General features: G+C 42.8%; 2 protein-coding genes across 2 annotated transcripts; both read right to left on the bottom strand.

The window, feature by feature from the left end:
- Positions 1-2,948: 2,948 nt before the first annotated feature.
- Positions 2,949-16,061, bottom strand: LOC132995349 (dual specificity mitogen-activated protein kinase kinase 6). The gene is made up of 12 exons (XM_061065287.1): positions 15,723-16,061; positions 11,514-11,583; positions 10,680-10,728; positions 10,467-10,580; positions 10,104-10,223; positions 9,885-10,001; positions 8,855-8,906; positions 8,614-8,741; positions 7,461-7,538; positions 5,811-5,950; positions 5,493-5,538; positions 2,949-5,197 (listed from the first exon to the last, which is right to left on the bottom strand). Exons 1-12 carry the CDS (start codon positions 15,739-15,741, stop codon positions 5,120-5,122), a joined length of 1,011 nt encoding a protein of 336 aa, XP_060921270.1. The 5' UTR covers positions 15,742-16,061; the 3' UTR covers positions 2,949-5,119.
- A 748-nt stretch (positions 16,062-16,809) lies between these two features.
- On the bottom strand, positions 16,810-20,687 carry btbd17b (BTB (POZ) domain containing 17b). The gene is made up of 3 exons (XM_061065286.1): positions 20,461-20,687; positions 18,764-19,049; positions 16,810-18,462 (listed from the first exon to the last, which is right to left on the bottom strand). Exons 1-3 carry the CDS (start codon positions 20,546-20,548, stop codon positions 17,388-17,390), a joined length of 1,449 nt encoding a protein of 482 aa, XP_060921269.1. The 5' UTR covers positions 20,549-20,687; the 3' UTR covers positions 16,810-17,387.
- Between the last annotated feature and the right edge of the window lie 796 nt (positions 20,688-21,483).

The raw sequence follows: 21,483 nt of genomic DNA, 5'->3' as shown, positions 1-21,483 counted from the left end.
ACAAATGATATAAATTACTGAAGTATAACGACCAATGAAATGATAACTTTCCTGGAAACAGTCATCAAGTCTCCAGTCATGGATAGAACTTTGGAAAAGAAGTTGTCATTGATATGTAGCAGATATTCAGCAATTATATTTATGTTTACACGATATAAAGCTGCTTTGAGGAGCTTAAATAAACACAACTTAGGCACAGAGATAAGATTCCAGCTCTTACTGCAGGTGTCGCCAAAGTCAACCTGAAGCAAAAGCTCCTCACAGGAGCTTTAATAATATTGTCTTGTTATGTACCAGCACATAATGTAACTTACAGTGATGATTTTAAAGCTTTTCTTTAATTGCCAAGAAAGCTTTGAGTGTTCTGTCCTGACTGTGATAAGCTCTCAGTGCTTAGGGGCGGAAGTAGCTTAGTCCTAAGGGACTTGGGTTGAGAACGGGAGTGTTGCTGGTACAAGTCCTAGTACGGACCAAAGTATTGGTATGGTTGCTATAGAGATGCCAGCCCATTAGCAAGGCACATAATTGTCAAAAGCTCAGACGAGTCCCTCTGTGTCTCATTCCGACATCTCTCCATTAATGCCAATAATTAACTGTTCAGAAACACTCCACAGCTCTTCTAACAGCTTGCTTTTACACAATCTCTTATTTGGTGCTAACAAGCCTTTACATTTAATTTTCACTGTTGTCCTGCTGACTTCCTAAAATGTCCATTTATCGTCGGGACGGTTGGTGATTCACTTCTGCATCACAGTCCACGCTGAATCCAGCATGGTGACAGCAACTGAACTAGATGTTTTTTTCTATTTTTCGCCCTCACATGACAATCTTTTGAGCAGCATTATGCAAGTCCTCATCAAAGGCCCTCCTTCCTAAAAAGAGTGTCTTTGATTTGCTTCTTGAGTCTTTGGCACAACACTGGACCACTGCCTGCAGTCTCCTGGCATTGAGTTTTCTCATCCTGCCATGAAGTCTTTGACGGACACACTCGAGCAGAGTAGCCTGTTCAAAGTGAGCTTTTGTTAACCTCTGTTGTTAACATTCACGGGGGGGGGGGGAAAAGCACTCAAGAAAGAGCCATCGAGATGAGAGTCTTCTGTCTATTCATCACACATCCTGAGCTATCACGACTTGTCAAGTAGCGTGTGTGGACTTATGTGTGCTTATATAAGAATGTTTACACGAACAGAAACCGTGAGATTACAAGCAAAAGGCATAATGTGATATCAAAAACATATCAACTGTAATCGTATAAGAAGAAAGACTGTGCTGGAACATGTTAGACCTTTGGCCCTGTAATTATTATAGTTGGTATAGAATTGTCTCTGAATTAATTGTGTTTGGGTAACTTGAGTTGAGCCTCATACAGGCAGGTTTAAGCTAACGATTCAGGCTTTGTATGCAACTGTTAGCACCAGGTGCACCATTTCAATCTGTGGTTGGTTCAATCACTCTTCATTACATCATACACATATCAGCCGTAACATTATGACCACATGCCAAAAATTATGTCAGTGCCCCTCTCATCAGAACAGGGCCTGACGAGACATCTACTCCACTAGACCTTTGAAGGCGTACTGCGGCATCTAGCACCAAGACTTAGTCCTCATTGTCTCAGTCTCAGTCTGTGGCTACACAGCTCACATACAGCAATGTCTGATGAACTGTGTGTTCTGACGCCCTTCTAGCAGAAGCAGTATTATGTTTTAAGCAGTTGAGCTCTGGTAGCTCTTCAATTGGATCTGACCGGGCGACTATGCCTCACTTGGTAGAGTCGGTTGGAAGGTTGGAGGTTCGATCCCAAGCTCCTGCAGCCACATGTCCGGTGTGTCCTAGAGCAAGACACTTGACCCCAAGATGCTCCTGCTGCTTTGTCAGCGGTGTATAAATGGGGTTAGTTACTTCTGATGGCCACTTTACATAACAAACACTGCCTTTGCAGCCCATGAGCAAGTCACTGGTTCACCATTTTTCCTTCCTTGGACCACTTTTGGTGGACGACTGCAGACTGGGGAACACCCAACAAGAGCGGCAGTTTTGGAGACGCTCTGAGCCAGTTGTCCAGCAATCACAATTTTGTCCTTGGCAAAGTCCCTGTCATCCTTACCGATTTCTCCTGCTTCCAACACATCAACTTTGAGGACAAAATGTTCACTTGCTGCCTAGCATACCCTACCCACTGACCTGTGCCTTTAAAAAGGGATAGTCAATGTTAGTCACTTCACCGTTAGCATAATGTTATAGCTGATCGGTACCTCTTCCTTACAGTATGGTAGATGAGCCTGAAAAACAAATGGCTTGCTGAAAGGTGTGTGAGGAGAAAAGTGAGAGTTAGAGACCGCAGCAGCTTGAAACCCAAAGACCTGGCTTCCTTTTATCAGCTGGATCAGTCGGCTCCTGTTTCTCGATTACAGCGTTAGGTTGCAGGAATAAGAGTCTTAAGTGGAACTGTAAGTGACAGGAAGGTAGGAATAAAGTGGGTCGAGGAGCTTTTGCCTGAAACATACAATCTTTGCAAAAAGTGTGTGAGGAAGAGAGTGATTTTCCATTTATGTGATTTCCTAAACAAATGAACAAAGTTTAAAAATAAGATACTTAAAATTTGATTATTTTGGTCGCTAGATAAGAAAACCTGCTAGGTTAAAACATTTCCAACAAAATTGTTGATATCCAATAATTTTGGATATGATAGAAAGTTTCCAAGAAACTTTGTACAGACTTTCATGTTCCCCAGAGTCCCAATGACTCTAGGTATGGCTTTGCTTTTATTCTAGCCCCACCAAGAGGTTGATCGTTTCAAGTTTTATAGTGGAAATGTCTTGAAGCTATCAGATAGATTGTGATGATATATGCTGCAGATATTCCAGGTCCAGAGAGGAGGAACCTTTTTTTGTTTTTCATTGCTGAACCCACAGCAATCATTCAAAGGAAAGCTATCAAACAGGACATTCTGAACAATAAAGCCTTTATTTTTTTGTCTTTCCATAGTTCAAGTTTGTCAGTCCCACCCAATGAAAAGGTGGCAAAATAGAGTGAAGGAGTAAGAGGTAGAGCAAGTGTTCCATTCTCATTGTGATCAGCGTAAAAACTCACTTTTACACACCAAGGGAATGGCCATCCAAAGAAGGCCGACTAAAACAAAAAAGGAAAAAGGAAGGGGAAAATAAAAACAAAACCAAAAAAAAAAGAAGAAAGTACAGCAGCTTCTTTGTGGTGTTGCTAGCTTTCCCTTATTATTCACAATCATAAATACTCCTGACTCACTGACTTTTGATAAAGGTCGCACTACAGTGTAAACCAGAGAGGTGATGAGTGCTAGCCATGAACAGACGCATGCATGGCAGTTATCATCACTATCCTCAACACCATCATCATCACAGTCTCTGAACACTTGAAGCGGGAAAAAAAAACCTGCCACATGGCAAAAGACCTCTCACTTTGTGTCCAAGGCGAGGAGGCTCTGCATAGTATGGTCACACAGAAGAGATAATGGCTGCCCACCAAGGACTGAAAAGAGGCTCTCGGTGCAGCACTCAAGGAGAGTATGACCTAGGGAAAAATAAAATGAGGTCGTCTCCGCACGAAAGGGGGAGCGAAGAAACCTGAGCGGCGGCGCCTGACAGCACATCAGTCCAAAATAGGTGAATGACAGTCAGCTGGCCCTGCAAGTCCAAGTGTTTGTGTATGACGTGTCACACTGCATTAAAACTAACTAATACCAACCACTCTACCACTCAGCAGCACTGCTAGGTTGAGGCAGTGCCATGTTACATAAAAAAAAAGAAAAAAAAAGGAGAAAGTATTTACATCTTCAACACATAAATTATTTCCCTAACATACTGTCTGTGTAATGCATAATAATAAAGGTATCTGGGGAAAACACATAAAGGTAAGTGCCTCGTATGAAAAGACCATGCTGACTCCAGAACTGAGAAAAATAGACAAAAAATAAAGATTTAAATGCTGCTGAAATCAAATCAAATTGCAGGACAGAAAAAGTCCAAAAGTAAAGAGAAAAAAATACAATTAATGCAGAAATTCATGAGAACGATTTGAAGAATGGCACAGAGATTAAGATGAAGCTGTAAGCTCAATTAGACGACCCTGAATACTTCCAGGGTGCCACGATGCTAGTACTGACGCCGACTTGTAAATACCAAAAGACAGAAGAAGAGTGAGAAAGGGTCACTGCATGAGGAGCCTCCGCTCGGATCAATATTCAGATGACATTGGACGCTTCGCATTCCTGCCTCTCCTGACCGAGAGATCTAGGAATGACTTGCGACTTCTTCCGTCCAGAATGTGACCTCTCGACATTTCTTACACGTTTGTCTCTGCTGGAGTTCCCAAAGGCTCGTTCTGAAGCCTGAGCGCTGACTGAATCGATGAAGAGCAGAAGCAGGTCGGACTGCTCACCTGATGCAATGTGACAAATAAGGCCCTAGTCCGGTAAAATTCACACTTGTCTTAGAGATACAGTATCAAAAACTCCATATAATGAGAAAAACATACAAACGCATTATGCAAATATAGCTTTCAATACACAACAACATAAACATTAACTGATGGTTTTGCAGATGAAATTCAAAAATTCAAAGTATTTATACAATATGCTTCAGAAGGAAATAATGGCTGGCTCTGTCCGTTTTATGGAGAGAGAGAGAGAGAGAGAGAGAGAGAGAGAGAGAGAGAGAGAGAGAGAGAGAGAGAGAGAGAGAAGAGATAAAAATAGGGCAGGGGGGGCAAAAACAGAAGAAGAAAAGGACAAAAAAAAAACAAAGTGGGTTCAGTTCATATCTGTCGTGTTGAATGATGGCGCACATAGGAAGCTTAGAGGAGCAAATTAAAACCTCTCCAGTTGTTGTTGTTGTTTTGTTTTTTTACCGTATAAGTTCATATTACCGCCACACCCCTGCTCCAGTGCTGCCTTGTTGCTGTCAGTCTTTGGGTCATCCCCCCCCACCCCCCCCACCCCATCCCTGTTGTGTGCGGGTGCATGAGAGTCTGTCATTCCAGTGAGTTAAAAAAAAAAAAAGGAAAAAAAAATAGGTAGGCCATTGGTTTGTTTTGCTGAGAAGTCCCGCCTACCCTGATGAAGGCGGAGCCAGGTCGGAGCACATCAGTCATCCAGGATGACCTTGACAAAACTGGCCACGTCTGTGTCTTTGGAGTCATGCAGGGTGAAAAATGGATGTTGCTGCATTATGAAAAAAAGAAAGAAAGACAAAAAAGACAGTTTGAGTTAGAAGGACAAATAATGATTTGAATGATGCTTTTGTTGTTGTTTACATGTAAAGCACCAACACCACTATGTTGGGGGTTAATTGGGAAAGCCTGGCCTCTAGTGGACAAATGCATAAACAACAGCACGCAGAACATTACAACAGGGATGTATGCAGGAGAGAGGATGGAAAAGCAGAATCATCTTTTAGATTGTTTAGGGGGGTAAGAGAAGAACATTTAAAAAATAAAAATAAAAAAAAACTACTCACCATTAATTCTGTATAAGCTGGTCTCTCATTTGGTTTCTTTCTTAAGCTGTAAAAAATAGATGTATGTAAGAGTGAGAAAAAAGCTGATAAGACTGATAATGAATCAAAACATCTAAGAAAGTCTAGTGACATAATTATCTTCTGACAAGAATTCGAGCAGCACAGATAAGAGATAACAACCATCCTTGTCAGTAAATATCAAGGGAACAACGCCCCCTGCTGGGCCTCTATGCTGCTCTGCACTAAAGTGTGCGAGGAGCATCGAGTTGGGGGCAAAAAAAAAAAAAACACACATCATCACCGAGTGCAGACACTCACCACTGGGAGATGAAGTCTACAAACTCTGGGGAGAATCGGTCGGCTGGCAACTGCGGGGACGGCTCGTCCACCACCTGCTTGAGCTGCTGGAACGGGGTCCCCCAGGAGTCGTAGGGGAACTTCAAAATGGCCAGCTCAATCTGTGAGACACAGACGAGCTGATTAAGCAAGGACTGTACATGATAGAGCAAAGTTTGAATCAAGAGCATGTCTCGTGGCAGAATTTTCAACAGCTAGGTGACTTCATCATTCCTACCATGTTATGAAATATAAGCTGCCTGTAATGGGATCATAATTATCATATTTAACTCAGTCAGTGTTTCCCCTGTGTTACTCAATAATCTAAAAACGTAACCATAATATATTTTACATAGTTTACAATACAAAACATCACAGCATGTTAGGCTTTTGCTAACACGAGGTCAATAGTACTTAAGAGGCGATGAAAATCACGCGTTTTAATCACATGATTTATGTCTGACGAAGTGTTTTAAGCACAATCTTAACCATTATTTAACCCCAAGATTATTTTTGGGCCCCCATTGGAGAGACAGGAGAGTGGACAGAGTAGGGAATCTTGGAGAGAGAGAGAGAGAGTGGGGAATGACATGCGGGAAGGTAGCCACAGGTCGGATTTGAACCCGGGCCGCCCACTCCGAGGACAACAGCCTCTGTACACGGGCCAAGCAAACTAACCACTCGGCCACCGGCACCCCACTCTTCACCACATTTAAAATATCTAAACACAACCTGATTCCAAATGATGAATCAAGAGTTAGTAAGCATTTGAGTGAGTGATTTTGTTTTGTAACACAAGTGAGAGTCCTTGTTTGCTTATACCATCTTTGTGTGTGTAATCTGACACTGAGAGACACAGCATCCCGCTCTGCTTATCACAAAACTTAGAGAACTAACTTTTAGAAAGGAGTGTCGTCTGTTTGTAACGTGCAGCACGCAGAGCTCGGCATATGCAGCTCAGTATTGCAGTCGATTGACTCGACGTAACAGACGTGCCTGTTTGTATAGCTTGTAGTTTAACATCACAGTTTACAGCACATCACAAATTCTAAACTGTACCGGAAATGATGTGAAAATGTATTTCTCTATTGGCTGAACAGGACATTCATGCTCTGCTAAAAGAAAAAGAGTGGACATGAATTAATTTCATTCCATGAAATAATGACTTAAGGCCATTTCTTTTGGAGGGCTGGAGGTCACTTTTAACAGGGCTGATGCACACTTTTCATAATCTAAATGAAAACTTTTTAAGACCTTTTTCAACCTCCAAACAAATATAATTTAATAAAAAAATTTCACTGGATAGTGTTGTTGTTTTCAGATTTCCTGTGGGACTCGACAGCTTTGATGCCCATTGTTCAAAGAACAAAAGTTTCCTGCATATCGTAGAAAGTCGCTTTGTAATCGTCATTTACCCTGCCAATAATTCCCTGTATTTCTCATCTTGTAGCCAAATTTCCTGGAACAAGCATTTCGCCATCTTCTCCCCCGTCTATCCTCCACTCAGGATGCAATGGAGACAATTTTCAAATGCAGCAACAAACAGAAAGGTAGCGATAACATTTAGCATTCATCTAAAACAAATCACTAATGACACAAGCTGCTGCACTCAGCAACAATGATGTCACTCACCATCGTGATACCAAGACTCCAGATGTCCGACTTGACACTGTAGCCTTTCTGGTTGAGGTCAGGGTTGATCCGCTCGGGCTGAAACAGAATGATAAACCACAGATAAGCACCCCTGCAACTAATAGTGCAACTATCAGTAAATAATGTGAACAATACGTTTAAGTCAATGACAACAATTTTCAAACATAAATAGTAACAAAGAATGACTAAACAGAAAAAATGTAATCTGATATAAGCATTAATGTTCCTTATTTAACAATGTGAATCAATGTAAGGAGCCGAAATCGATCAGAAAATATGTATTTTTTTAGGAGTTTTAAATAATACATAGGCTATGTGTGACTTCATTCCAGGCAAGATGTTTGCAAGTTTATGTGCAAAGCTCTGATGGAGGCTTCATTACCCTCAGTGCAGGATCTAAATGATACTCCTTGCATGTCAATTTCTGCTTTTCCTCTGACTAAGGATGTTGTCGCATTAGGCATGACCTCCTCCCCCCTCCCCCGCTGGTCTGTGTTCACATTAGTAACGTGCCCGAGTACACTTGCGCATGTACACAGTCTGATACAGCAGGTGGCAATATGCACATAGTTGGTTTACAAATATGCCAAAAAGCAGAAAGAAGAAGAAGCAACCATGGCAACCACTTGAGGGCTGAGTCTACCCTTCTAACTTTGGACGTTTTTAGTATTTCTGAGACGCCAAACACAACCCTCCTCCTACTTCCACATCTATCGTGCAGCTCAGAGGATGAAATGGGCCCGTGCTGCGCAGATACAAAAGGTTTTTTGTAGCGAAAAAAGTTACTGTTCAGAATTTGTCAAATAGTGGTCCACTTTGTTTGAGCACAGTTGCATTCACATCTCCCATGGACCATACTCAAGTTCACATGAATCGTGCCCCAGGACCACCTCTTCAAGCAGACTCGGGCACAGTACCCGATAACGGTACGTTTGTGTTCACTCAGATCAAACTGGACATTGGGATCTAGTGCACTTGGTTCGGGGCCTAGGTCCCTAGTGTGAAACCACCCTAAGAAGGAGCGTGTAGACTAAGGAGGAGTGTCTGACATGGACAATCCATTCAGAGAATCCTTCCAGAAAGCTCAGCTAGCTGGTACCAGGAGACCCTGCTCCCTGCTCTACCCACTTACCGCCATGTAGGGCTTGCAGCCTGCATCCATTGTTTTGGCCACCGAGTCCACCAGGTGGCCGCTGATGCCGAAGTCGCACATTTTCACTTGGCCCTCAGTGTTGATCAGAACATTGGAGGGCTTCACATCTGGAGAGAGGACATTGACGGACATATGATGAGGTAGAAGATATCAAAAACCAGACTGACAAACATCAACAGGAAACTGTTAACTGTACAAAATGATGACATCATCTAATTACCTCTGTGAATCACTGACAGGTTATTGTGAAGATGCTCTAATGCCTTGACAATCTGTGGAGTAAAGAGAGAAAGTGAAGGGAAATGTTGAACACTTAGGGAAATATGCTCAATGTTTTCAGCTGATCAGAAAATATAAGGACTATTTAAGATGCATGTCATTAAAAGATATTAACAAAATAATAGTAACATTTACATTTTGATTGGTATGTTTGTTGTTGTCTTGTATCTGGAGTCACACTTATTTGATTTTAAAAACACAGATTTAAGTAAAAAGGAAGCACATCCTCAGTCCACAGAGGTTTTTCCAAATAAAAGAAGAGAATAGTGACTTTTTATCTCATTTGAAGTATCCTTACAGCTCACAGTTTAAAGTTTAAATTCATAAATAGAAAATATGAGTATTTAAATATGAAACTTAAAATGTGTAGTTTGAGGCTAAATTTGATTAAGAGATGCACCAATTGCAATCTCTAACGCATTTCTATTTTTTCTTGATATATCTGTCATTCTTATGTTAAGTAAAACCTGCTTCACTCTCTACAGCTGCATTCTTCGTGACTCCTGAAGGAATCATGAATGATCCATCAAATAGAGACAGACAGAGAGAGAGAGAGAGAGACAGAGAGAGAGACCCTCCAGTAGGTCGACGCTTTGTGGCCTCTGCTGATTGGCACCTCACAACCACACTGTGGCAAGTCTAGCCGGCTAGTCTTTAAGTAGCTGTGCACATGGCATGAAGCATGCACAGAATCTGATATATTTGAGAGGATCGGCTGGCCACTGATCACGGCTAAAAATCGTCTGATTCTGGTCCTCAACCAGCTGACTGCTGTGCCTCCTGATTAATCATTCAACTCTTTTTTTCGGGAACCATAATTTATCCATACGCTACCTCACAGAGATAACACCACTCCAGAAAGTCATGTCAACATACACTACATGAGCATGTTTCAGAAATGTTGAAGTGTCCAATAATGCACATATAACTGGGCTTTAATCTTAATTTGTCAAATAAGGGAGAGGACATACTGCTACTGTGATCTTTCCCAGGATGTCCTCGGGGATGGTTTTGCCCTTCTCAATAACGTTCTTGTAGAACTTATCCAGAGACGTGTCCATCAGCTCCATGCAGATCCAGACATCGCCCTGAACAAAAAAAAAAAAGATGTCAACCAAAAAATATGAAACAAGATCATCACGCTCTCCATATAACATGGATACGAGTCATGCATGTCTTTGTTTATTCACCTCTCTAAAGAGGGCACCATAGAAGGTGACGGTGAAGAAGCAGTCCACTGTCCTCATGGAAATGTCCAAGTCCATCAGGAGCCTCTTCTGCTCTAGAGTGTTGACTGTGGCACGAATCCTCTGAGGGCACAAACATCACAGATTGGGCTCTCGGTGTCATCAGCAGGCAGATATAGCTTAAAATCAACTGGTGTCCCTTGACATATAACATGTCAAATAGATCCAAATGTTTACTACATGAGCTCATGCGTTGAACATATCTAAGAGTCAAAATGGCACGCTTTAAAAAAAAAAGCATGATGCATTTACTTTACAGGAATGCCAAATCAGGTAACCTGAGCAGCAGCCCCCCCCCAAGCCTACCTTGACAGCCATGATAACCCCGCTGGGCACATGTCTCATCTTGTCCACCACCCCGTACGCTCCCCTCCCCAGCTCTGCAATCTGCTCCAAGTCATCGGCCTTCACCACAAAGTTCTGGAAGAAGGAAGCAGATGTTGCTTGAACATGAGTAAAAGGAAAAAAAAAAAAAAAGGTAGGAGGGTCGATTTCAAAGGATTACAGAAACAAATGTACCTGATCTCCAATAGTAACACAAGCTTTAGAGTCAAGATCTCGAGGGGGGCTGCAGAGAAAAAGAAATCAAAGAGAAGAGGTCACTCTTAAAGTTACATAAATTCAAGTATTCAAGAGTCAGTATTCTAAAAATAAAATGTAGACTAATGCTGCTGAGTCTAATGGGCCTCCATACATGTGTGGTGGTGACTGTGTCTGCAGAGAGCCTGTCCTGTCTGGATTTAACTGTTATGTGTTGTTTTGGTCTGGGTCCTGGTGGGGAGTAGATATGTTTCCCCCAGCCAATGAAAGCGCGCAGGTGAGTTTAGGGGTGGATACAATTAAGCGATTGGACGCCATTTGAACCAGTAAATATGACGGACGTGGACATAGAATGAGGTGAAACAGTATTAGCCATGGTAAAAACAAATTAATATCTGTGTCCAGTCCCTCTAGGGCTTCCTGTTTTTTTGAGGAAACTTGTGAATTTCTGCAGAATCGAATAGCTTCATAAGTCCTTTCATGGGAACTTTAAAGCCACAATGGCTCGTAACAGAGTAACTCCACATTAGCTGTGCCAATGTAGTGAACTGTGCATTCCACGGTTGGAAAAAAAACTATCTTGTCGGTATGCTTTGACAACAGTTCCTTATGTGCCAAAAACGGATGTCATTCTGTGCTTTAGTTACCCATTGGTTAATATCTATCTGTAAAACGCTCAGTTTATTTAAGGGGAGCTATAAATACAGAGATTACAAATTGACCCATTAAAGTATTCTATCTCCCAACTTTAGGACCCTCTCTGAGCATACGATCTGACACTTTTTCTATTGAGGAAAAAATAAAGAGTCTTACGCTGCTGCTGCTGGTGCGGGCTGTGCAAACACTTCTTTGGCCAGCTTCAGCCCAGGGTTCTTTTTCTTCCCTGAGAGACAGAAAAAATGAAACATGATTATCACAGCTCTTTGTTAAGCATCAAAACAAGCTAGTATGATGAGCAGTTTTTATGTTGGCGCTCATTCTCCATACAAGTCTAGAGAAGATTGGGGTTGGAATCGCTGGGTAGCTCACGATATGGCCCAGGACATCAATAATATCAGGATGAAGCAATTTGGCAGTACATGATGTTTGGATAGAGTGGATAGAATCTGAAATCAGGGGGAGAGAGAGAGTGGGGAACGACGCGCAAGAGAGGCGCCACACATGGTGGGACTCGAACCCGGGCCGCACGCCTTGAGGACAACAGCCTCTGATCATGGGGCGCGCAAACCAACCATCTGGCCAATAGCGTCCCTTTGCTAGACAAGCATAAAAGGGAGTGTGACATCACAATAACTGATTGACTGAAGACTATGAAATGGCCCAAAAAGGTAAAAGATTAATGTTAAATACAGCTGTCCACTTCTTCTTTGGCCATTAACTGTCGTTCATGCCATGGTGAGTCAGAGGGGCAGGGAAATCTTGGCATTGTTTTTCTATTTTATTAAAATATTCATATTTGGCCACAGCGATTAAACAATCCTATCACATGGGATATGACGCCGATATTGCCTACATGTCATATCAATATTTTGTGCTACCTCTACAGCAGATGTTTGCAGGTTTTATATGAGACCATTCATGCAAATTTGAAGTACTCTGCTTCTTATCATGCATCCACATCTGCCTAGTGACAGGGGATTTTATTTTTGTTCTAGAAGTGAGGAGTGTTTTCAAGGTTAGAATCAATTTGCAGCTGCCTCTGACACAAACTGTAGCAAATGATCTGTTATCTAAGTGGAGATTAGGTGTACTCAAAGCTCAAAGCTGAGGCCCAGCAATAGAAGGAAGGTGGACTAAATGACTAACCGACATTGGTATGATGACTCAAAAATGAAGGGGGGTGGTGGTAGAATGAACCAAGCTTTCCTTCCTGTCATGATTTTTTTTTTTTTCACGTTAATAATCACTGCTACCAAGGCAACTTGTTTATGTTACTCTCTTTCTAAAGTCATGTTCTGGAGCCTTGAACATTTTCTAATTATCTGGAGTGAGGTGTTGTAAACTGTGCAGCCCTGGACACTCTCTGTGTTAAATCAATGACAGCAGCCCCATTCATAAACACAGTTTACCAGCAGGCTCTGGGACTTCCCACAAGGGGCTGCAAATCCCTGCCAGAATGACACAGCTACCGGGCCTACGAGCCGCAACACAGGAAAAACAACTCTCGACACGGACACTCATGTTCAGCATGTTCACTCTTGTTGCAAGGTCGGTCAGGAAAAACAGTGCACTTTTCTTGACCTATATCCGTGTGTGCTAGGACTTGGCCACAGTTTGGCCCACTGGGATATGTTGATGAGAAACAGTTTAGACCTGGCTGGTTATTTCCTGTTCTTGTCCTGCAGCATGCATGCTGACGCCAGGCTGTGGAATTTTTCTACCCCAGTTCAGAGAAACTGGTCTAATGTGCAGGGAAGTCACTTTCATTCTGGAACCAATGCAACAGCTCTTTCGAGCAAAGGTTTGCAATGGGTCATCTCATTGGTATGATTGGCACTTAGTATTGAGGCTTGTATTTGCTGTTTAGTGAGTTACACCACTCCTGTGTGGAGGAAGTCGATTGGGTAAACCCCTTCTTGCTAGATCGAGCTGGAAAGGAAGTCAAAGTTTTACTAAGATTTTAGATTCTATTGCATACATCTGAAATGTCAGACAGGTCCATTCTGTGCTGCAGCCCTAAAATAGTGCCACAGTGTCTGGACAGACTACGGCAGTCTCATGTGGTAGGGAGAGATTGAAGTGTGATTTACTCACACATGCTCAGTCAAAAATAGACTTTGTGTTTCCTCTGCATGGGATAAAGCAAGAGCACTCAAAGCCTTCCGATGGCCTGACCAATGAGACAACCTTTTGTTCGCGTTAACACAATTAGGGCAGCAGCAGACATGATGGTGCAGCGAAAAAAAAAAAAACATCTGGCACGCCACATCTGCTTTAAAGCTGTTAGAGAGTATGTAAAGCATAATTAGATATCTTTAAGGTGTAAGCAGTGTGCTGTGCAGTAACCCTGTAGTCCAAACTGTGGGGTGGGACGTGACTCACAGTCAGCCAGTCAGACTGCACACATCCGCTTAAAAAACAACAACTGTCACGAACCCATTGGGAAATATGATGTCACTTCACACTGCCTGCTGCTTACTGCTTGCTTACCCTGTAGGGCCAACTAAGGCCAGATTCACATGGCACCCTATTACTAAAAGGGCTACATTGCATCGAGTCAGGGCTGATTGGACACAATAGTCCTATGTCATCAAAGTATAGGCAACACAAAGAAATACATGTACAGACACCAATAATTTAAGTGGTTAGCATTTAAAGGGACACAGGGAGGCATACAATGCCAGTGCTAACTTTTAATTTAAGTGGACATTTTTTCATTTATATAGTTGCATGCAATTAAAACGAATCATATATCTAAATGCAACACAAGTTGCATGTTGCAGTTGTAGTTTGCAAGCGAGTAGTTTGCTGATGCTGAATTTAGATTCATTAGAGTCTGTATCAGCTGCTACGGACAGTGAAGCGGTGCACTTCCACAGGAAAGGCAGCGATTCTTATAAAACCAGAGATGTTCCATGGAAAGTATTCAGGGTGGAATAACTGCATATACGTCATGTGAACAAGAATTTCTGGATTGTGCACGAGGGATCAAAGTGTCAATAGCTGCGTGGCGAGTCACCATCAGGAAGCTCCAGCCTCGGAGTGGGTCCATACAGAAAAGGATGACTCATGCACAGATAATCTTCTGCACCACCCTATCAGCTATGCTAGTAGGGAGAACACAGTCTCTAAAACATGCCTCAGCAATACCATGCACAGCAGCACTGCAATGCACTATACTAAGGCCCACTCCACCCTTGACCACCCAAGGTACAACTCTGTAAAGTGGCCAGAAAAAAAAAAAGGGGGGGGGGGGGGGGGGGGGGGGGAACCTACATGGACACCTCAGGCCTGCATCTGTGCACACAATAATTACAGCACAGAACCTGTGTAGCAGCTATAGAGCCTGTGCTTGCAGCCAGTGAACTGTCAACAAAGAGAGAGGCTGCTCTAGGTATTGGTGCTGCAAGTCAAAACATGCCATGGTAGGCCAAAGGCTGTGATTGCCTGTGAGCAGCACCCCAGCCAATCTACATAGCCCTCTCAAAACAGTGTGTACTCCCGACCATGGTAACGCTAGTATGGTTGTGTAACACAGCACAAGCGGTGAACTTGAAATGTAAATTGACATCATCACCATCCTGTGTGTGTGTGTGTGTGTGTGTGTGTGTGTGCGCGTATGTGAGTGTGTGACGCAGAGGAAGGACCTTGATTTTTCCAAGGTGTGTATTTTACTCAACACAGTGCAGTAATTATCACACAGCACAGACTCACTGGCAGGCGGAAGCCGACTATGTGATAGCGCCCTGGCTTCTTTGCATTGCCGCCTGTTTTAAAAAAAATAACACAATGTCCTAATTAGAAGCAGAATGAGGGGGTAATGAAATGAACTTTAAAAAGGACGAGGCGCTACAAAAAGGGTCCCGACACAATTGATCAGTGATGAGTCAGGAGGCCGAGAAATACAAACACCTGTGGTCCCAGTGTGGGTTACTTTCCCCGAAAGCGAGAAACTGATCCCAGGGCGGTGATTTCCAGCGAAGGGGACAACTTGGTTCATAATTACAGCTTGGCAAAAGTCCTGTATTGTCGTGAGAGTGGTGTAAGCTAATGTTAACCACAACACGGGAACTTAAAAGAAGCGGTGCGACTAGCTGAAAAAATTAGCACAAACTTTAATTTAGCACACACTAAATATTTATCTGCTAAACACCTTTAGACACCGGGTTGTCTAGAGACTTCGCATAATTATAGAAAGCAGGAAAGACATGCTGGCTAGCTTCTCTTTCCTCTTCTCATACATGCAGCTTTCCACGTTTCTCAAACATGGTTAGCTAAATAACTTCCCCGCAAACTGCAACTCAGTATTCAAAGTGTATGCACGGTGTTGTAAAAATCATAGTGAATAAAAAAAACACTTACCTCCTTTAGACAGAGACATTTCCCCTTTGCTTTGATGGGGGGGAAGGGAAGCACAAAGACTTTTGCCTTTTTCTACTCCCTCCCTCCCTGCATCAAGCCGTACACCCGCTCAGGATCGCTGGCTTGTGCAAAAAAAAAAAAAACTAGCAGCGATAAAAACGAAACGGTTCTTCTTCGTGCAATCTTTGCGCTTCACTCGGCGGCTAACGCGTTCAAAGATCGACCCGCAGATAAATGCACAACTTTAAAGAAAGTCGGCGCGGGTTGTACACTTCGAGTTAGTTTGCTAACAAAACCTGCACTTTTAGGGTGGCCAAAGTCTGACAGCTGAAGGCTCCAACGACGTAATGACGTATTTCCTGCAGCGCGCTAGGCAGCATGGGAGGTGGAGTGTTTTATTGCGGTCCGTGCTTTTTTTCAACAATTTCTCAAATCAAATGTAGTTTATTTGTATAGCACATTTAAAAACAGCTTCATCCGACCAAAGTGCTTTACAGGCAATGCGTAAAAGCAAGAAAAAAAAATTAGTCTATACATATGCACATACATACATATATAAACACTTATACACGTACATACACATAATACACACACACAAATATATATATATGCACATACATATATACATGTAGCATACATACATATCACAAACACATACACTCATACCTGCACATGCATACATACAGATACATATCTAAGCTCAATATTTGGGGTCTGTTTCAACTTGTTTTAAATGCCAAGGAAAAGAGGTGAGTTTTGAGTTTTGATTTGAATGGATTTAACGAGTTGATTTGTCTGATGGAGGGAGGCAGTTGATTCCACAGACGGGGGCCAACAATTTATGTAATAAAACATTTAAAACTGATGATTTTGACTGTTTCACGCGTATTTCGTAAATCAAACAAAGGCTACCAAAGGAAGACTGTTACAGTATTGTCTTTTATTGTTATTCTTGTGTTTTTCAGGATAAAAATCACATAAGCCTAATAAGTGTCTTTAAGAGCAAAATGCTTGTGTAAAGACAAAAAAAAATGTATTACCAAATGACTACTGCAGCAATAACTGTCTTGAAGGTCCACTACAAAGGAACATTGAAGGGATTGACCTTTATTGTACACATCTTGGTTTGTAAAGAAAAAACACATGTTTTATGGAATAAAGCCTATAAGTGTCATGAACTAAAAATATAGCTACTAAAATCTATAGTTGACTGGTGAATTCTGAAATTAATAATATTGAGAACAATTAGGCCTACATTTGACTAAAAAAAAGAGCTCTACATTAACTATGCAAACCACATTAACCATGATAGACATTTACATATTCAAGGAACAAACTACTGGGCATGAAATACCTGAAAAAAATACAGTACATTGAAGTTTATTTGTTTTTTTTTCGTAAACCAGAAATACTGAAAAACCCACCATCGTTATAGAGATTATCACTGCTGAACCGTTGAATTGTGAGTCCTTTATTGAACTAATCACCTCCTTGCTGAATAGTTTGAAGACAGTAAAATACACAAACTATTCAACAATGGAGGTGCCGCAGACCTGGTGCATAAACATGTGCTGTGATATGAGCTTACTTTGGAATATGTGTGTGTGTGATTGTGCGAGTAGAATAGTGGATAACCGATGGTAAGGACACGCCGGAATCCTGCCATCACTTCCTGGCAACAAGGAGGCTATGGTAAAGAGGTTTTATTATAATGTGCAGATAGAGGGAGCTGTCAATCAGGTACTCTGATGCACGGCGCTGCAGGTCGGCATCCAGCAGGAAATCGCCAGCCTCCTCTGTGCTCTGGTGGAAGTTGTAAACATGGCGAACCACAACCTTGCCTTGCTGTCGTGCCATCACAATCACCGTCTTCTGGAAACTCACACCGGCAAAGTCTGGACTAGACGTGGCTGGGGTCACAATGATGCGAGGTCGACCTCCATCGGTGCGTGTAGGTTGCATGGCACCCAGCTCAGTATAAGTTGACCTGGCACTGAGTGGGAGCCAGCGAGGGGAGAACAGGGCGTTCCAGGTTATCCTCTTGCTCGAGTCGTGGCCGCTGGGGCCGAGCTGGGTCTGGAAGCTGAAGCTGCGGTCGTCACGGGTTGGGCTATTGATGACCCAAGGGGAACCCCAGGAGGAGGAGAGGTAGTTACGGGGAGTGAAAATACTGCAGTTGACGTCAAAGTATTTGGCCAGTTGGATGGGTGAGGCGGAGTGAAACTGGAAAGCTAGATAGAGAAGATCTCTAATATACTCGTAGTGCTTTTGCATGAGGGCAGATTGCTTCTGAAGACGGAACAGGTGTTGAGGGGGGATCATACCGTATCGAACAGCTCTTAGGGCGGTTTCTACTGTCTTACTGATGGGCTGGTTTTGGTTAATCCAGGCCTCCAGGGCCTCATAGAGCTCCAGCTCACTTTGCAGAATGAGGTCAGAGCGCTGGAGTAGAGAGAGGAGCAGGTCTTCACTGATGGAGCTCCATTCCCCGCTCTGGAGCACGGATGACAGGTTCCAGGACAGGTACTGCAGGCAGCTGTCTTGCAGGGTCACGTCCCCAATTTGTTGAGCATAGTTGTACCAGCCAATCACATGGCCGGTGGGGGAATCACTTGAAAGATGTTGGGTCATGTATTGGGTTAGACCCTGTTGCAAACTCCACACGCGGTACTTGCTGGCCAGCTTGTGCAGAGAAATAGCCTGATCCAGCCGCACTGAGATATCCCCGCAGTACAGATACCTGCAGGAAGAAAAAGGTTGCTTTAGTAAAGCATGCTATATTTGAAACATGTGTTCTCTTCTCACATGTGAGTCACGGAATAAACCCACACCGTCCGTTTTTCAGCTGTGATCCTAAAACAGCAGATGTAATTTTAGAATACTTCAAAAAGCTGGAGCTTCTCATTTCTGCAAAGGATGGAGGCAAATTGTTGGAGAAGATCTATAGGTGACACAAGTGGAAAATACAGTTGCATCTACAACTAGCTCCAGGGTTTTGTTCAACTTTATTGAGCCTGATGTGTGCACTCAGTCACCCTCACCTGACAAACTTGTCAAAGACGGCTGCACAGTCGACCGTCTCCCTCAGCACAATATGACTGTTATTGCGAGTGAGCAGCAGTTCCTCAAACACGTCACTCTGCAGTGTGAGAACCAGGCTGTGGGCCTGGATCACCTTCACTTCATCAGTGTTGATGGTCTGCACCCGGAGAGTGACATCACTGCTGTTCCCCATGGCCAGCAGGTTCTCCATGCGCTGCACCAAACTCATGGAGTGATTCAGCACTGTGGCCCCATTGTCCAGCCCGGCCTCCTGCTTCAGGGCAGCTGTGGAGAAAATAGAGCGAGAAGATGGAGTAGAAGCACTTACCGCAAACACAATCAGAGCTTTTTCAGTGCAGAAGAAATTTGCCTTGGAGCTGCAACTACATTCATTTTTATTTTCTACTTTCATCACCATCATTTTCATCAACTTGACTCTACTTTCTAGCAGGATTCATGTGCACAGATTTGACACAGGAAAAGAACTTGAAAAGAGACTCTTTGACTTAACCACAACCGATAGAATTGTGTCAAGGAAAAATCTGACTTGCACATCCTTCAATTTTTTCTGGTTTCAATTATTCGAGAAAGAGAAGAACAGAACAGGTGGCTGACTCAGAAAAACCTCCCGTAACATGTTCTCAAAAAAGGATCCTGAGTTTGCAGCGCAAAATGCAGATGGCTGCTTCGATGCACTCCCTCGTGCGCAAGTACAAGTGGCACATACTGGAGGAGCACACATGAAAGACTCAGCGTGACAAGTTACTGTTTCCATTCTGCTCCACCACAGCCGTCAGCAGCCTTGTTGGCCTGTTACTGGGGGTTTAATGAGACACTGGGGGAGCACTCCTGGCTCCCTGGAAAGCTTCACAGGCTTCATATCTTAGCCACAACGAAGAAGCCCTCTCTTCAAAGTAACCTTTTTCCAATTAGTGAGCCAAGACCCTGAGCCAGCTCAGCATAGTGGTGTGTGTGAATGGGGGGGTTTGCATCTTGACAGATGATTCTGGCACCAGTGTAGCCAATTGGAAAGTCACCAAATTCATAATCACTGGAGAAACAGTTGTATCTGTTACATAATTTATCTATGTTTCCAAATCCTGTCAGAAAAAAAGAATCAGAGCGATTTAAATGAAAGTACACCAAAATAAACTTATGAATAGAGAATGTTTCAGTCTCTTTAACACCAGCTTAGAAGAGCTGAAAACATAAAATAAAACAGTTTATACACAGTCCCTAAATATAAGATCAGATGAGTCTGTGCTCACTAATAAAAATATTAATCTGACAGCAGAGGAATGTGGCCTTCAATAGCTTCGCCTTCAAATCAGGTATAGTCAGATCTTCTTTCAAGAGTAAGAAAAGCTTTCCCTCTGTGCTTCTTCTGTACTGTATCACTGAGCCGGCACAAAGCCAGGCAGCAAATGGACCTGCCTGTCTCTCCCTGCATCCAGCATGATGAGCACAGGATGAGTAGAATAGATAAATGATACACATCCTCTGCCCTGAGGCTGAGCACGAGCCACACATTCATGCTGTGCCCTACTATCCTCCAAAAATTCCCTCTGAGGGCTGGAGTGAAATAAAACAACACAGCTTCTTCTACAATGTATGGTTTTAAAAGAAAATCATGCAAAAGTGAAAAAAGTCTTTAAAAGCAAACAATTCAAAGTGCTGAAGACACGCGTGAACTTACCTCCTCTGACTGTCACAGAGTTGATCAAGAGGACCAGGGTGCCCATAAAGACCCAGGCAGGGATCCCTTGTTCCAAAGAGCGTACCATTTCTTCTGAGTTCTTTCCTGCCTCTCTTCCTCACTCTGTGCCACTCTTCTCCTGACTCTTCCTCTGGCTTCTGTGTGCCTTTGCCGCGTGCGAGCTGAAAAGGTACGTTGCCCCCCTTGTGTGTGCCGCCCGGCTCCCTGTCCCGCACTCTTTATGTAGGACGCTGGCCTTTCCCTGGCGCATCTCGCAACCCCACGGGCTCCATTGATTGGTGGAATCTGGCAGGGGCGTTGCTATAGCGACAGCTTTGATTTTGAATTTCTCCCTTTTGGATGTTACATGGTATTGATCAGTGGCACAGGGCCAACAGAGGACTCAGCTTAATGGTTTTTGTTTCTTTTTTTTTTTTTTAAAGTTTAAGAGTCCGGGGCGAGTTAGGCACTATTAACAATCAATAATAACACAATTTCATATTTTGATGGAACTCAGAAAGCTGCAAATATCTGCACTGCTAAATTTTGTTTATATCTAATTAGTCAATTAATTACAGTAGGTTGCTATTCAGACTGAGAGTAATTGAGGTTCTTGTATGTGTGACCAACGGCAGTCAATCAAATTTTTATTCATTTTGTGGAACAGTTTTTTCAACTGAGAGCAATTATCTCTCTGATGGCACATTAATCGCACTAATGGGAGGATAATTTCTATGGTGCCTGATCTGCTCCTTAATTTAAGGGTAGCTCCGTTGATCAAAATCAGCTGCCAATCAGGATTTTGTTAAGTCACATTGCTGGCATCAAAATTAATTAAGTTTAAGCCAGCTGATCAAAATACACTTTTTTTTTTAAATATCTCTGTGCATGATTAAGTATAAATCCAACTATTTGTTTGTGTTCGAGTGTGTGTATGAAAAACATTCAGGCTGCATATGGATCTAATGATCTGCCATAATAAGCATCATGCTGTTGAAATCAATATAAAATGCTGTAACTACT

Source organism: Labrus mixtus, chromosome 20 (assembly GCF_963584025.1).
Source record: "Labrus mixtus chromosome 20, fLabMix1.1, whole genome shotgun sequence".
In the NCBI taxonomy this organism is placed as follows: domain Eukaryota; kingdom Metazoa; phylum Chordata; class Actinopteri; order Labriformes; family Labridae; genus Labrus; species Labrus mixtus.
The sequence above is the reverse complement of the archived record's forward strand: the minus strand, read 5'-3'. Positions and strand labels throughout refer to the sequence as shown.

What these genes read in the sequence shown, in the direction of transcription:
- LOC132995349 (XM_061065287.1), bottom strand. An exon ending in ATGGTGCCCTCTTTAGAGAG is followed by an intron (nt 10,002 to 10,103) that starts GTGAATAAACAA and finishes TTTTTTGTTCAG; the next exon opens with GGCGATGTCTGGATCTGCAT. An exon ending in GTAGACTTCATCTCCCAGTG is followed by an intron (nt 5,539 to 5,810) that starts GTGAGTGTCTGC and finishes TATTTTTTACAG; the next exon opens with CTTAAGAAAGAAACCAAATG.
- btbd17b (XM_061065286.1), bottom strand. Translation starts at nt 20,548, where the DNA reads ATGGTACGCTCTTTGGAACAAGGGATCCCTGCCTGGGTCTTTATGGGC. An exon ending in CTCTGTGACAGTCAGAGGAG is followed by an intron (nt 19,050 to 20,460) that starts GTAAGTTCACGC and finishes TTTTCTCCACAG; the next exon opens with CTGCCCTGAAGCAGGAGGCC. An exon ending in GTCTTTGACAAGTTTGTCAG is followed by an intron (nt 18,463 to 18,763) that starts GTGAGGGTGACT and finishes TTCTTCCTGCAG; the next exon opens with GTATCTGTACTGCGGGGATA.